Source organism: Alosa sapidissima, chromosome 9 (genome assembly GCF_018492685.1).
Source record: "Alosa sapidissima isolate fAloSap1 chromosome 9, fAloSap1.pri, whole genome shotgun sequence".
In the NCBI taxonomy this organism is placed as follows: domain Eukaryota; kingdom Metazoa; phylum Chordata; class Actinopteri; order Clupeiformes; family Clupeidae; genus Alosa; species Alosa sapidissima.
Window position 1 is genome coordinate 26,757,409 of NC_055965.1, and position 15,863 is coordinate 26,773,271.

The 15,863-nt window shown below is 40.3% G+C and overlaps 2 protein-coding genes across 5 annotated transcripts in view; one reads left to right on the plus strand and one right to left on the minus strand.

Moving 5' to 3' along the window:
• Positions 1-5,004: 5,004 nt before the first annotated feature.
• Positions 5,005-12,846, plus strand: LOC121719442 (B-cell receptor CD22-like). 2 transcript variants are annotated; one of them, XM_042105083.1, is made up of 11 exons: positions 5,005-5,089; positions 5,279-5,355; positions 6,863-7,207; positions 7,602-7,859; positions 9,250-9,516; positions 9,643-9,900; positions 10,091-10,190; positions 10,279-10,321; positions 10,463-10,671; positions 12,234-12,308; positions 12,584-12,846. In XM_042105083.1, the coding sequence occupies exons 2-11, from the start codon at positions 5,283-5,285 to the stop codon at positions 12,651-12,653; spliced, it is 1,698 nt and encodes a 565-aa protein (XP_041961017.1). In that variant the 5' UTR covers positions 5,005-5,089; positions 5,279-5,282; the 3' UTR covers positions 12,654-12,846. The 2 variants fall into 2 exon arrangements, with proteins under 2 accessions (XP_041961017.1, XP_041961015.1); XM_042105081.1 differs by lacking the exon at positions 9,250-9,516 and having other exon boundaries at positions 9,643-10,321.
• A 32-nt stretch (positions 12,847-12,878) lies between these two features.
• The window catches only part of LOC121719565 (CMRF35-like molecule 2), a 45,612-nt gene continuing 42,627 nt past the window's right edge, over positions 12,879-15,863 (minus strand). For all 3 annotated transcript variants that reach the window (XM_042105306.1, XM_042105309.1, XM_042105305.1), the window contains exon 6: positions 12,879-13,477. In XM_042105306.1, coding sequence (XP_041961240.1) covers positions 13,271-13,477 — 207 coding nt within the window. In that variant the 3' untranslated portion in view covers positions 12,879-13,270. The remainder of the gene's footprint in view (positions 13,478-15,863) is intronic.

Consider the following 15,863-nt stretch of genomic DNA (forward strand, 5'->3'; position numbering starts at 1 on the left):
TTGTACTATATACACATGCTATATCTTTTTGCTTTAAGCTCTTATCTTGGGTCATTGTAAGGACTAATACACATGCTATATCTTTTTGCTTTAAGCTCTTATCTTGGGTCATTGTAAGGACTAAATACACATGCTACATCTTGTTGCTTTAAGCTCTTATCTTGGTCATTGTAAGGACTATACACATGATATATCTTGTTGTTTTCAGGACATTCTGGCCAGTCTTGATTACCCATATCTGAAAAAATATGATGATGTGATAAAACTTGCATGTCTTGCATAGGGTTAATAACTGTCCACACTAGTGCCAATGGCAATCAGAATAATTGGTAAATCCAAGAAATCCTAAACTCAATTTGGAGGTTGAGGGGAAGGCGATGAATATTCTGGCTACCATCCTTGTGCCTATAAAATAATGCAAGTAAAGTGCATTTAGTGGGGGCGGTGGGAATGGTGGCAGCATAGTGGCTAATGACCTGGGCTAGCATGGAGTAGCCTGGAAAGTAATGTATTTACTAGAGGCCTTAGTTGGTTGGTTGTCACCGGGGTGCAGAGCTAGAGTTCAGTTAGGGGGGCAGCCGCAGGAAACCTGCTGGTTCGGTTGTGGAGAGACCTCTAATGCCTTTCGGAGGGGAGTGGGGTGAACAGTCTGTGGTCGGGGTGAGAGGTGTTGAGGGCCCAAAAGTGGTACTCAGAGAAACTTTGGCATGAACTGTTGTTCTTACATTTTGGTCAGACAAATTGCAATGCTGAACAATAAAGATGCATTATATTTTTCATATGGTATAAAACACCAGCATTGACTCTCTCTCTCCCTCTCTCTCTCTCTCTCTCTCTCTGACACACACACACATGGATCAGGAGGAGGCTCAATATGTGTTATTATCAATATGTGTGTTATTATCAATATGAATGTTCATTGTTTATTGTTTTTTGTTTTATTTGTAGGCCAATACGTTTCACTAAAACTATTGTCTACCATTTTTTTTTTTTTTTTTTTTAATTGATTTCACTGAAAATGAACACCTCAATGACCTTCAACGAACTTCCAAAAAAATAAAGGTTGAATGAATGAATGGATAAATGAATGTCCAGAATTTAGTTTCAGAACATTCTTTACCTCTATGTGATGCTAGAGCACAGATCCCACGTTCAACCAGAATGGGTTGCAGAATGGGAACGTTTCAGAACGTTCTTTACCTCTATGTGATGCTAGAGCACAGATCCCATGTTCAACCAGAGGGGGCGCCCTCTAACCTGACTCTCCCCAGATGAATTTCGTTCCGCCTAGCTTCACTCATCTATCTGGAACCAATCCATTGGAGTGTTGCTTCAGAAGGCTGGGCCTAATCAAAAAATGCTTGCATATGATTGAATAAGCCACTTGTCCGTCATCTATTGACGTGCTACTTCAACCACTCACATCGAAGCCAACCCGTGACGCTGATAACCGTCTCACAGTAGCTTCTACGCTATGTCACATCTATGAAACTCCCGCCCTTCGTCCTGATTGGCTGTACCATAAAATCGGGTGCAGAAATCACTCTCAATGGAAGAGGTCCCAGATGGATGTTAGTGAAGCTAGGCGGAGCTATCTGGCGAGAGTCAGGTTAGGCGCCCTCTGCCATCTAACCATCTTTCATTGAGATGATGTATAATACAGTAATTTCCTGACTATCAACCAAGGTTTATACATTGATTTTGCAAAAATTCTTCAGCTACAGTATGAGGTTAATATACAGAGGTTACATGGGAATGTATGTACAGTATGTATTTTCTTTATTCTTTTTTATGATTAGAACATAATCTGATTCTGATTCATTGGACTATTGGGCACTGTGGTTAATACAAGGGTGCCCCCCCCCCCCCCCCCCCCCCCCCATTTACACAAACACTGTCCAGCAGTTTAAACACAATGTGGCTTATACACAGGAAATTACTTTAAACTATAGTTTAATAAGACTGTTACAATGAGCCCTTCCCGCTCTTTCTCGGCTCTTCACATCTCTTTTCGTGCTGATGTCTTCCTGCAGTTCCTCAGACCCACCAGAAGGGGAGCTGTCTAACATATAACCATCTTTCATATGTGAAGAAGAGAAAAACTATTACCTTTTTTTAATGAATGTGTCTACTTTTTTAAACAAGACTATTTTATACTTTTACAAGCTCAGAGCTCAGTCTTTATAATGCACATTCAAATCATAGAAACACAAGGAAAGGCAAGGCAGGTCAGTTTTATTTATAGAGCACATTTCATACCAAGGCAGTTCAATGTAATGCAAACAACATAAAAAGTGAATGTGTGCTGAGGGACTGTGAGGGGAAAAAAGAAGATGCAGTATCTGAGCCTGTATCCTGTGTCACATGTGTCAGACGTTGGGAAACAGGTATGATAGTTAACCGCAAGAAGAACTAAAGCCGAGCAAATTGATGACATGATAATGTCCTTAGCAGCCGATTCAGCGTCTCTGCTTGTGATATTCTGAATATCAGGTAGGTAATGTTAGTGTCAGTTCACTTCATTAACGTTATTATGAAGAAGTTAACACTATGGTTCCTCTTTCCTTAGTGTGCTGCTTCCCTTTAAACTGATGCAAATATAATCCCTCAGATATGGCATGATTAGAACGACAGAAAACATACAACAAACACATTCATGATCATGCATATAAGTAGGTGTATGGGTGTGTTTGTGTGTGTGTGTGTGTGTGTGTGTGTGGGGGGGGGGGGGGGGTTGATACTTATGAAACATTTTGTAATCATCACTGCTTTGGTGACCTCACACTTGCATGACTGCATGGCAAAGACACTTGCTTGAGCCATTGTGGCTTGGCTGATGAATTACAGATAGTTTGGTAGAGGCCAATTTGAATAAATTAAAGGTAGGGTAAGCAATACTGAATAAATTAAAGGTAGGACAAGCAATACTGAATAAATTAAAGGTAGGGTAAGCTTCTTCAGGGGCTTCTGAATACTTTTCTTTTTTTTGTGATAGGACAGTGGAGAACAACAGGAAGCGAGTGGGAGAGAGAGCTGAGGTGGGATCTGGAACGGACCACAGGGTGGGAATCAAACCTGGCTCGCCGGCATAAGGTGCCCCAGCCAGTTGCGCCACGGCCAGGGCCAACACTTTTCTTTTTAACATTCAGAAAATATCTTTTCCCTTAATGTTAGTTGCTTAGGACAATCTTTTTGCACTCCTCTCCTAGGCTACCATCAGCTCAGTTGTATTATTCCGTTATTTTATCATGAATATCCCTATCTACAGATAGGAGCGAGGGAAATGACATTCAGAATTCAAGTGTAGTGACAGGAGTGGACTTCCTCATTTGCTTAGGTCTGTTATTCTTAGACATCAGCAGAGAGATAAGATCAGGGGAGGACTTCAAATATACGTGGCTCTGCGATGAAGCCTGGTTCACTCAGAGAAAGTGTTAAACATCCTAACAGAAGAGCTATTTGTTGGGGAGTATGAAGCCATAGGGTGTTTCTATTAGGAAATGGACCACTTCCTCTGACTTAATTCACCCATGTTTGTTACTAAACCACGTACTACAAAATACACCCCTGAGGTTCCAGAATGCCGCAATAGTGCTGTGGTCAAATTGCAACACCATCTTTTTTTTAAACTTTGCTTTATGTAACCAGAGGAGTATTTCAGAGAGACAAAATTAAGAAATCCAAGATAAGTGATTAAGCGGGGCTTGACCTAGCTAGCATTGTCTGGTCATCCTAGCTCAACACATTTCATTTTAACGCCAATCCAGGATGAGTAGGAGCAACTAGGACAAGACAGGTGTAAGTAATTCAGGATATGTGCACATTCTTGTTTTTCCTCCAAAGAACCCACGGTTGGAATTAAAAAGACGCAGAAAATAGTGTTCTTAACACAAAGTGAACAGCTGTAACACCACCCAACCTGAAGCAGTCTACCAGACCCTCAATCCCAGCTCCATCCAACCTGATGCAGTCTGAACCCCACTACCACCCAACGTCATGCAGTTTACCAGAGACTGGAACCCAACACCACCCAACCTGATTCAACACATATTTCTAAAACAGGGTGTTCTGATCATTGATTGTGATTGGTTGAATTGCATTTGAATCAATTGTAAAACATGTGAGTGCTCAATGTGAGCTCAATGTGAGTCACCTAGTTTGCAAGCCCAATCCCAGTTGGTCCTCTCTGCCATCAGTCTTCAGGATAATGCAGACGGACGAGTGAGGCCTACATTTTGAAACGCAGTTCCATTATGATATAGAACTATGTTTTAACAAATGTAGTGCTCATGTACTGTAAGTTACTTTGGACGAAATTGTCAGCCACATACAATACCTATAACATAAGCATAAACATAAATATATATCTTCATTTGACTACACTTTGCCTCGTCCTCTGGTAGTAGTATTTGATTGTATGTACTGTTATATTGATTATTACCTAAGTTTTCATCTTCAATATAGCTTGAATGTTATTCCACATGGTTGTAAGTCACTGAGAAGTAATGAATATAAGATAATATATTTTTATGAGTTCTCGACTCAAATGTTTTCTCAGTTAAATGATATCAGATTAGTAAACAAAATGTGCCTTTGCAACAATGGATGAAAGGTTGCTGATAATGAGCAATGTAAATATTGCAATAAAGTAATATTGCTCTTTCTCTGTTCTCCCCTTTGCTCTGTCAGTATTTGCTTATTTGCTTTCTTCCTGCAGTTCCCCAGACTCACCAAAGGGGGAGCTGTCTAACATCAAACCATATGTCATATTCAAAGGAAAGACAATTATTACTTTTCAGAAATGTATTTGTCTACTTTTTTTTTTTTACTTTTTTTCACTTAAGGATACATATGAACATTTGGGGTTGATCATCCACTATAGCTAACTAGGCTACACCACTGGTGTGTGTGTGTGTATTTGGGGGGGGGGGGGGGTTATCTGTATACTGAGTCATGTTTGTCAGACGTTTTGATGCCTGTGATAGTTGAGAAGAAGAACTAAAGTCAAACAATTTCTCAGCCCAGTGTAACCACACACTGTTCCTCAATCAGACAAAGACACAGACACTCAACATTGCAGCTTAGAACGGTAAGACTCTCTCTACAGAATTCAAAGCTTTAAAGCTTTAAATTAGAAGCGAAGATAAGTTGGAATAGTGTGTACATTTGGCATTTGTGTCTCGGCATACCTCTTTCTCACAGAGCTGAGTCTGAATAGTCTCACATGAGTGGATGAATTATGCTTATACCCAGGTCGTGTGTGTCATCTCATTTACAGATGCATGCAAGTTGATGACAGGATGATGTTTTTCACAGTGCAATCAGTGTCTCTGCTTGTGATATTCATAATATCAGGTAGGTGATGTTAGTTTCAGGTCACTTGTTTAACGTTATTATGAAGAAGTCAACACTAAATGGTTCCTCTTTCCTTCGTGTGATGCTTCCCTTTAACCGGTGCAGATATAATCCCATTCAGAAATGACATGATTAGAATGACAAAATGCATCAAACAACAGAGAGTGTGTTGCAACACTCATCATCAAGAATATCTGCAGGTGGGAGACAGTGGAATGAAATTCAAACTCTAAAAATAATTTGTGGAGTGGAGAGTTGTGACTTCCTCATTCGCTTGGGTCTGTTACTCGTAGACAGATCAGCAGAGAGATAAAAGATCAGGGCAGGACTTTATGTACATGGCTCAGACAAAGCCTGGTTAACTTACACAAAGTGGTCAACATCCTTAAAGAAAATATATTTGGTCTTGTTTTGTTGGGAGAACTATTTATGGGCCTTCTATTGTGTGCTATAATGTATCACTTAATTTACCACTACACTATGTAGTTGAAATACACACCCGAGGTAACAGAATGCATTGGGGTAAAAGTACAACAGTGTGAACTGCATCTCAGCCTAGCCCTATCTATCTAATTGCCCCTGAGGTTACAGAATGCAATGTAGTGGTCAATTTACAAAACCACTGTGAATTGGTGGAGAGACCATATCTCACCCCAGCCCTATGTATCTCATTATCATGCCATTCAGCAATGTGTTGTTAATGTTGATAATTCAAGGCACCCTTAGTTACAGGTTATATCCTCAACTTTATTGTGAGAAAGGAAACGGTTAATGGTTTCTCCTTACAATACATACATCTTTCAACAGGAAATAGCTTTAAATATCAATCAGTGAATGAATGAATGAATATATAACATGAATGTGTCAAAAGGCTTATACAATTATAAAAATAGTAATATACTGCAACATACTGTGATCCTGATCTTTTATAACATGAAAGGTGGGAGGTAACCTGACCCTCGCCAGATGAATTTCGTTCCGCTTAGCTCCGCCTAGCTTCACTCACAACACAAATTCATCTGGCGAGGGTCAGGTTAGGTGGGAGGTAGAAAGAGAATAAAAAACTGACCTTAAACATATTTGGCAAAACAGCTTCCCCTTTCTCTTGAGTCTGTTTCTCTGAGATATCATATCAGCACAGAGAGGTCGGGTCAGATGCCATATGTCGTTTAACACGGTTCCTCTGAATCTTCCCTTTCACTTAACCTAGGAGATTATGTATTACTATGTTCATAATTATTTATTTGATGTCATCGTATTTTAATCACAGGAATCATTTTGGTATTAAAAGCATATAATTTGCATGTGAGCCAAGAGGGACGGCACACAACACAAGAGAACAAAATCGACAGCAAGACTGATTTCCAATCTAAATTTATAATCAAAATCAAACAGAACAGACTATTACAGAACAGATTATTCAGCATGTATTTTAAAATCAGTGTTGCTTTGAATGGATGCAACCCTAACAGTCAACATGCTTACCAATTATTGTTTTATATTCTAGGTGTCTTTGCTACTGATTGGCATGTAACCTATACACAGCTGCAAATCTGCGCTGTAGAAGGGTCTTCAGTGACCATGTCCTGCACATACACATACCCTGGGCATCTTATTATTCAGGAAGCTTTCTGGACAATACAGAATTCACAAACCGCAGTTAATCTCGCTCAAGATCCAAGGTACAGAGACAGAGTTAGGGTGGACTGTGGGAGCCTAACGCGTGGACACTGCACTCTAAACATACACAATGTGGAAAAGGGAGATGGTGTCATGTACTACTGCAGGATTATAACCACTACAACTCTACAAAGATGGATTGGCATACCAGGAGCTATGTTGTATGTCATAGGTAAACAGATCATATTAGCTGTATTTTAGTCATAGCAAAAATGCTTACCCATGCTTCTCTGTAAATGCTGCTTATCTTTGCTTCACCATGGTATTACTTTATTATTTCTTATGCTTTTATTACATGTGCATTCTAACCTAACATGTGATCTTAAAGAGATACTCCTGAGTTAAAACAACCTGGGGTGTTTTTATGGTTGATAACGGGTTCAAACATTCTTTTGGGAGCTAAATTATGTTAATCAGAGCTAGACCATTGTGGTATATAGCATGTTGCATTGGGCATACACACACATCAAAATAAATCTCTATTTTCAAACCACTGTTTCAACATGTTCAAAATAGCCTTACACTGTCCCCATTCGTGCTCATTATAATTTGTTTCCCTTTGAAAGAGCTGCATGTGGAAGGTGTCCAGAGTACAAAGGAAGGAGATCACATGACTCTCACCTGTCGTGTCACCAACTGTCCTCCGGGTGGCAGCACTTACTCATTCACCTGGAGTAAAGATGGACGTCCTGTAGAGGAGAAGCAGATCATCAACAACCAGCTGCAACTCCACCCAGTCACTTATGAAGATGAGGGCAACTACACCTGTGCTGTTAGAGGCCATGAGGGTCATCCATCGCCAGCACATATGCTCAATGTCCAGTGTGAGTTCAGTAGTATTTTGCTATTTACTTTTCAATATGCATATGCTTAACATATTTACTGTACTTCCAAATATCTCAACTGTTAAACAATTATAATATCAAAACGGTTTGACTGATTTTCACTGCCCATCAACGCTGTCCCTTACAGATACAAGGATACAAGGAAGTTTATTGTCACATGCATATAGTTACTGGAAGTAAGAAATGCAGTGAAATTATGTCTGGTGTCAGCCTATTTGTGCATTAATGGGGGGGGGGGGGGGGTAAAAAGTGCAGTAGAAGAGGGGTTTAGTAGATTAAGTGGCAAGGGCTGCATAAAAAAGGTGGGGGAGGATTGGGATTGGGTGGGGGGCACCAACAAGGAGCACCCAAGAGCAACAGGGGCAAGGAAAAACTCCCTTACCAAGGAAGAAACCTTGGGCAGATCCACGGCTCAAGGGGCTAACCCAACTGCCAGGGGTCTTGGTGTGTGTGTTGGGGGGATGACAGGGGAGATGGGATAGTGTGCTGTGTATGTGGGGAGAGGGCAGTGTGCAATATGTGTGTTGGAGAAGCTTCCTCATGAGACAATGTGCTGTGTATTGGGGGGGGGGGGGGGGCAGTGTGCTGTAAGTATGTTGGGGATGTGTGTTGGAGAAGCTTCCTGATGAAATAATGTGCTGTGTATGTAGGGGGGGGGGGGGGGCAGGGACTTACTATTGCAAGCAGAGTACTGTATGTAATGTATGTGAGTGATGACAGTGAAGATGTGTGTGTGGGCGGGAGTGGAGCAGTGACTGTGTGTGTGTGTGTGTAGTGTGTGTGTGTGGGTAGGTGGGGGCAGTGTGCTGTAAGTATGTAGAGGATGTGTGTTGGAGAAGATCCTGAAGACAATGTGCTGTGTATGTGTGTGTGTGGGGGGGGGGGGGGGGGGGTTGTGTGCAGCAAGTATGTAGAGGAGGCTTACTGTAGCAAGCAGTGTGCTGTATGTATGTGAAGTGATGACAGTGATGATGTAAGTGTGTGTGTTGGGGATGGGGGTGGGGTGGGGGGGGGGGCAGAAAGGCTAGGCAATCAAGGACATGGGTAGATGGAGGAGAAATCAAAAATAATAAATAAAAAGTGTGCAAAAGTTGGAGAAAGTCAGATATGTGTGTGTGTGTGTGTGTGTGTGTGTGTGTGTGTGTGTGTGTGTTTTGACGTGTGATGAAATAAGAAAATAAATAAAAGGTCTGTAGCATAGGGAGAGGGATGTAAAAGTGCTAAAAGTCTTGTAGGTGTGTGTGGGTGTGTGTGTGTGTGGGGGGGGGGGGGGGGGGGGGGGTCATGAGTGCTGAGGAGTGAATGAGTGCAAAGTCAGTATAGTGTGAGTTCAGAGTTGGGAAATGTTTGAGAGTGCTGAGGAGTTCAGATTCCCCAAAAGAGACTACTGTGCATATCGATCCCTCTGGTCAGTTGGTTGAAGGTTCACAGGTGAATCTGACCTGCAGCAGCAAAGCAAACCCACCTGCAAAATACACCTGGTATAAGAGCAGCAGAGCTGGAGACCTGATGGTGGGAGAGGGGGCGATATTTACGTTTGATCGGCTTGCTTTGGATGATAAAGGACTGTATTTATGTACGGCCACCAATGACATTGGTCATCAGAATTCCGCAAAGTTTGAACTGAGTGTTTCATGTAAGTGCAGTACATGATTAGTGGATGAAAGAAACAAATATTTTTGTTTAGCTTTTGTTTTGTCTAATCATGTTTTGTCAGTGTTTAGTTCATGCAATTGTGCTTCATCCTGTTTTGACATTTTAGATTCACCAAGGAACACTGTGGTGTCTAGAAATCCTTCTAATGAGACACTAGAGGGCGATTCAGTCACTCTGACCTGCAGCAGTGATGCCAATCCACCAGTTGAGAACTACACCTGGTTTAAGGTGAATGAGTCCACTCCAGTAGGATCAGGACAGCAGTACCGCATCACTAACATCAGATATAAGGACGGTGGAGAGTACTACTGTGAGGCCAGGAATGAAATTGGTTCTAATAGATCTTCTCCACTGCTATTGAATGGTATCACCCTCATCTCCCTTATACTGTACACTGCCACTCTGAAAGACACACTCACACACACACACACACACACACACACACACACACATACCTACACTCAAACACACACATACTGTACACACACACACACACACACACACACACACACACACACAGATGTCTTGCCATTAATTTGTCTCTTGTCATTTAGTAATTGCAGGGGGCAGCAACCTAATGATGTACATCCTAATTGCCATGGCAGCAGCTTGTGTACTTCTGATTCTTCTCTGTGTCATTGCTCTTTGGATCAGGTTTGTTTTTCATCACAATGCAGTTGCTACACTCTCATTATTACAACTAAATATCACGTTTTCATTTCATGTGCTGTTATCACTGTAGCTGGCGTCATAAAAGAAATACGGAGGTTACAAGGAATGAAAAGGTAATTCAGACTGTTGGTTAATTTGCTTGCTTTTATTTTTGTTAAATTCACTTTTTGTTGATATAATTTCATTTGTTTACCGAATGTCAACACAGCTACAGCGTTTGTTATTTACCGTCTTCACATCTTTCATATTTCCAGGATCAGGATGATGACCAATATGCCAACATCGGCTTTCAGGGATCTACTGGAGTTGCCTGTTCCCCCAGTGCTGAGGCTGCAGGAGGAGCAGAGGATGATGGTCACTACTCCAACATCCAGCCCCACGGCTCCAGACAGACTGCAGGAGCTCAAGAGGATGACGTCCAGTATGCCAGTGTCCAGTTCAAGAAGGCCAGAGCTGCAGAGGGGTGAGTCTCTGACCCTATCTCCCTGTTGGACATGAGGAGGAACACTAGTACATGTAGTTGGGTCAGATCAAGGTTGCCTGGACCAACAGTAGCGGTTTTTGGCATGGGCGACACATGGGGGCGGCACAAGCACAAAAAAAACACAGAGTATTTTTTAGCTTTCATTTATGCTAATCAGTTTTCTATCGATCATTTGCACGTGAAATGTATGTCACCATGTGGGCATTGGTCACCCTATATAAGCTACTTTGAAGGTGACCATGCTTGCTGTTGAGAAAGTCTCACACACAGACTAGAAAGCGCAGATGTGAAAACCCATATATCCCTAGGATTTTGATTTGTAGCATTGTTTTAAAATGTTAAATGTCTTACATTTTCTGTCAAACTGATAGTTTACAGTACACAGTGTCACACTGTCACAGTGTAAAGCCCACATATTGGTGCAGACATGAGTTGTGGCGCACTATACTTTTGACATCCAATTACATAAGATTCCATTGATTTCAGTACAACTTTACATTCCAGCGTTGCACTTTGCCATGTGGATTAAGATTCAGTTTTATTTTGTCAGCGCTGCTCAATAAAATCCATTGTGTATCCAATGCTTATCAGATAAAACTTGTCACTGACTGACCAAACATCAGAATGCCCCACTACCCCTAGTGCTAGTGTCTCCTCACCCCTACTGTATATATAGCCTTACGGTGAGCAGCCCATAATCCAGTATCTGGTCACCGCCATCTTGTGTGGAGAAAGTTGATTACCAAATGTGACACATGAATTCTGGTTCTGGTGTTCACTCCAACGGTTCTGTGTTCTCTAATATGGCTTTATATGGTTCTGGTGTTAAGCCCCACATTTATGTGGTCTCAAATATAGTTTTAAGTGGTTCTGGTGTTCACCCTCATGGCTCTGTGTTCTCTAATACGGTTTTATTTGGTTCTGGTGTTCACTTTCATGGTTCTGTGTTCTATAGTATAGTTTTATTTGGTTCTGGTGTTCACTTTCATGGTTCTGTGTTCTATAATATAGTTTTATGTGGTTCTGGTGTTCACCCTCATGGTTCTGTGTTCTCTAATATGGTTTTATTTTGTTCTGGTGTTCACTTTCATGGTTCTGTGTTCTCTAATACAGTTTTATTTGGTTCTGGTGTTCACTTTCATGGTTCTGTGTTCTCTAATACAGTTTTATGTGGTTCTGGTGTTCACCCTCATGGTTCTGTGTTCTATAATATAGTTTTATTTGGTTCTGGTGTTCACTTTCATGGTTCTGTGTTCTATAATATGGTTTTATGTGGTTCTGGTGTTCACCCTCATGGTTCTGTGTTCTCTAATACAGTTTTATTTGGTTCTGGTGTTCACTTTCATGGTTCTGTGTTCTCTAATACAGTTTTATTTGGTTCTGGTGTTCTTCTGTGTTCTCTAATATGGCTTTATTTGGTTCTGGTGTTCACCCTCATGGTTCTGTGTTCTCTAATACAGTTTTATGTGGTTCTGGTGTTCACCCTCATGGTTCTGTGTTCTATAATATAGTTTTATTTGGTTCTGGTGTGTCTCTTAAAGGTCTCCTGCTCATGCTGACCAGGAGGACTCGGTCATCTACAGTGGGGTCCAGTCCCAGCACCCATCCCAGCTCAGGTGGGCTCTGGTTGCAGGCAACGCAACAGTTTCAACATATAACGTATAGCATTGGATTGCATAGGATTTTGTGGAAATACAATTCTTGACACCATCAGGGGATGGCCAAAACCTTGACCTTTAGTATGTCAAGAATGTAATGTTACACATAACTCAGAGATTGTGTTGGGAAATAAAATCATTGCCCGGTTTAGAATTATTTAATGTGTGTTGCATGTTTATTGGGACTATGTTTTATGCAACTTGTCCTGTTGTTTCTCATGTGTGCCCATTAGGCCGTCTGAAGAGGAGGGGTCAGCTAATACAGACATCTACAGCACAGTGCAGAAACAGCCTAGAACATGATGAGAACCATGCCTAGAACATGATGAGAACCATGCCTGGCACCCATGATGATTCAAGAATATGGTGTCCTCGTCTAATATTTCACAGTAATGAGGATCTTTTTTTTATTATTGTGATAAAGGCAGTCCAAATATTTAAATTTGGGCATTTTTTCTGGATCTTTACTCATGGATTTTATGGATCAAACATATAGGTTGGGAAATTAAATTAATTTTTTTTATCAGATTAACTTGATACAACATGTTTATTACTGAGCTCTTGCCTAAAGTATGAACAAAAAAAAAACACCTCAATTACCTCACCTTAATGAGTTTTACAACAGTAATATAGACCACTTCCCTCCTTTGATTTTTTCATAATCAATAAATACATCATTCTCTTAAGCAGTCACAGAAGAGTCCATAATCAAGGTATTATTAGATACCATAGTACTCTGTATTTTAATTGATATAATTTACTAAATGATTTACATGTATAATGCACACACATATATTCAAGTGAAAATTAAATACTTAACATCGTGGGGGAAACTAGCCACCACACTCTGCACCAGTATCAATGCATTGACAGCAGAGCTCTTCACACTGGAATAGTGCATTGTGGGGATTGTAGTCTCTTCAGGCTGTTTCATTGGCGTAAATGGGAAAAGCAGGGTCTTCCTCGGAGTTGAAGTAGATGGGCGGCTCCGGGTTTTTCCTGAATGGCCTGCCAGTGGTGGTCACTGAGGGTTGGTGAGGCTGGTCTGCAAGGCAGTAGAGGGTGCTGACCGACTCCCTGGCCGCTGGGACACTCTCTGGCTCCTCAGTCATCTCATAGTCATTAGGCTAGAGGATGTTATATCACAATTATATACAGTCATCTCATAGTCATTAGGCTAGAGGATGTTATATCACAATTATATACAGTCATCTCATAGTCATTAGGCTAGAGGATGTTAGAGGATGTTATATCACAATTATATACAGTCATCTCATAGTCATTAGGCTAGATGATGTTATATCACATTTATACAGTCATCTCATAGTCATTAGGCTAGAGGATGTTATATCACATTTATACAGTCATCTCATAGTCATTAGGCTAGAGGATGTTATATCACAATTATATACAGTCATGTCATAGTCATTAGGCTAGAGGATGTTGGTAACGCTTTAGAATAACATGTGCTTATTAGGCGTTAACAGTGCATAATAAGCAGTTAACAATTCATAACTAACAGCTAGCTAACTGTTCATAACATTAAGTAACTGTTAACATGCAGCTTGTAAGTGTTTATAAGCAGCCTTTTAAGTTACTTACAAGCATATTTGTTAACAGTTGACGTGCAGCCTGTAACTGTTAACAAGCAGCATGTTAATGCTAGTTAATGGTGTATAAGATAAAAGGGTGGATAACTAATACGCTTATAAGACCTTTCTTAACCTTTTGTAGTAAATTTTGCAGCCCCCCAATCTAAAGGGAGGTCCACGTAGCCTATAGTTCCACAAGCCCAACCTTCTATCTCTATATATTTACTGTATCTATCTATCTAACTCGGTTAAGCTGTGAGAAATGCACCTTCAAAATTGCTGCAGCGAGCAGGATTTGAACCCCGATCTCCTGCGTCGTGAATTGCCGCGCTACTTACTGAGCCACATTCTACCTATTATAACGACGAAATTGTTAATCTTGATTCTATATTCCGATAATGTTCTATATCATACAAGTTATGTTTTTTACAAATATGTTTCTGATGGAAAAGTGGTGTTTCATTTCCATAATCTTTATTGAGCGAACGCATAAAACAGTCAGTTTGTCAGCAGTCTAAAGATATTATGCCAGATTTGTATAGTTTGGTTACCTAGCAACCGAGGCTTATAGACGACAAGTGGGTGCGTTCAAAGTCGCAAACATTAGGCGAACGTTCGCGATGGATTTGAAACATGTTTCAGTTTGCCTTCAGTTTTCCATGAATGTCTGCGAACGTAGTTCTCCACAAACGTTACAAGACTTTGAACGCACCCACTGCGTTCAACAGTTACTTAATGTTATGAACAGTTAGCTAGCTGTTAGTTATGAATTGTTAACTGCTTATTATGCACTGTTAACGCCTAATAAGCACATGTTATTCTAAAGCGTTACCAGGATTGGGTAATCACATTTATACAGTCATCTCATAGTCATTAGGCTAGAGGATGTTTTATCACATTTATACAGTCATCTCATAGTCATGTTTTATCACAATTATATACAGTCATCTCATAGTCATTAGGCTAGAGGATGTTATATCACAATTATATACAGTCATCTCATGGTCATTAGGCTAGAGGATGTTATATCACATTTATACAGTCATCTCATAGTCATTAGGCTAGAGGATGTTATATCACATTTATATAGTCATCTCATAGTCATTATATACAGTCATCTCATAGTCATTAGGCTAGAGGATGTTATATTATAGTCATCTCATAGTCATTAGGCTAGAGGATGTTATATCACAATTATATACTGTCATCTCATAGTCATTAGGCTAGAGGATGTTATCACATTTATATACAGTCATCTCATAGTCATTATATAGTCATCTCATAGTCATTTGAATTCTGTCTGATGATAACAAGGCTAAGTGAAAATAATAAAATTAACATTTTACATTCAACAATTGAATTGCCACCACCACCACCTTTTATAGCACTAGAGGAGCTATAAACAGTGATGGTGGGGAAAACAAACAAACACATAATACATAAGTGGTTTCATACTAAATCTCCTATATATATTAACCCAGTGTGATGGGAATGTTGGAAATTGAACGTTCTAAAGAATATCTGGGTTCATTGAATTCAACATAACATTTTAGAACCTTCAATTGCTGCGGAACGGAATCTTATGTTAAAATCTTGAAAAACCCAAACCTTTAAGGGTTAAGCACTTCACCATACAGATGTGCCTTCTTTGAAGCATTACCATTTTATACATTTATATGTTTTGCCATAGCTGCCATTGCTGATTCTCACAACTGTAATTTTTTATCATTATCTGCTGATCTTATTCTGCATGTGTTATATAAGCTACTGGATGCCTACATTGCCCACGGGGTGAATAAAGTATCTTTCCAGCTATCTTTAAATGTCTGATATTCACATCAGCCACTAGATGGCAGTGTCTTGTTTTGTCTCAGATATTTAAACAGATCTTACAAGCTGGTCATTTACAATGAGAGAGAGA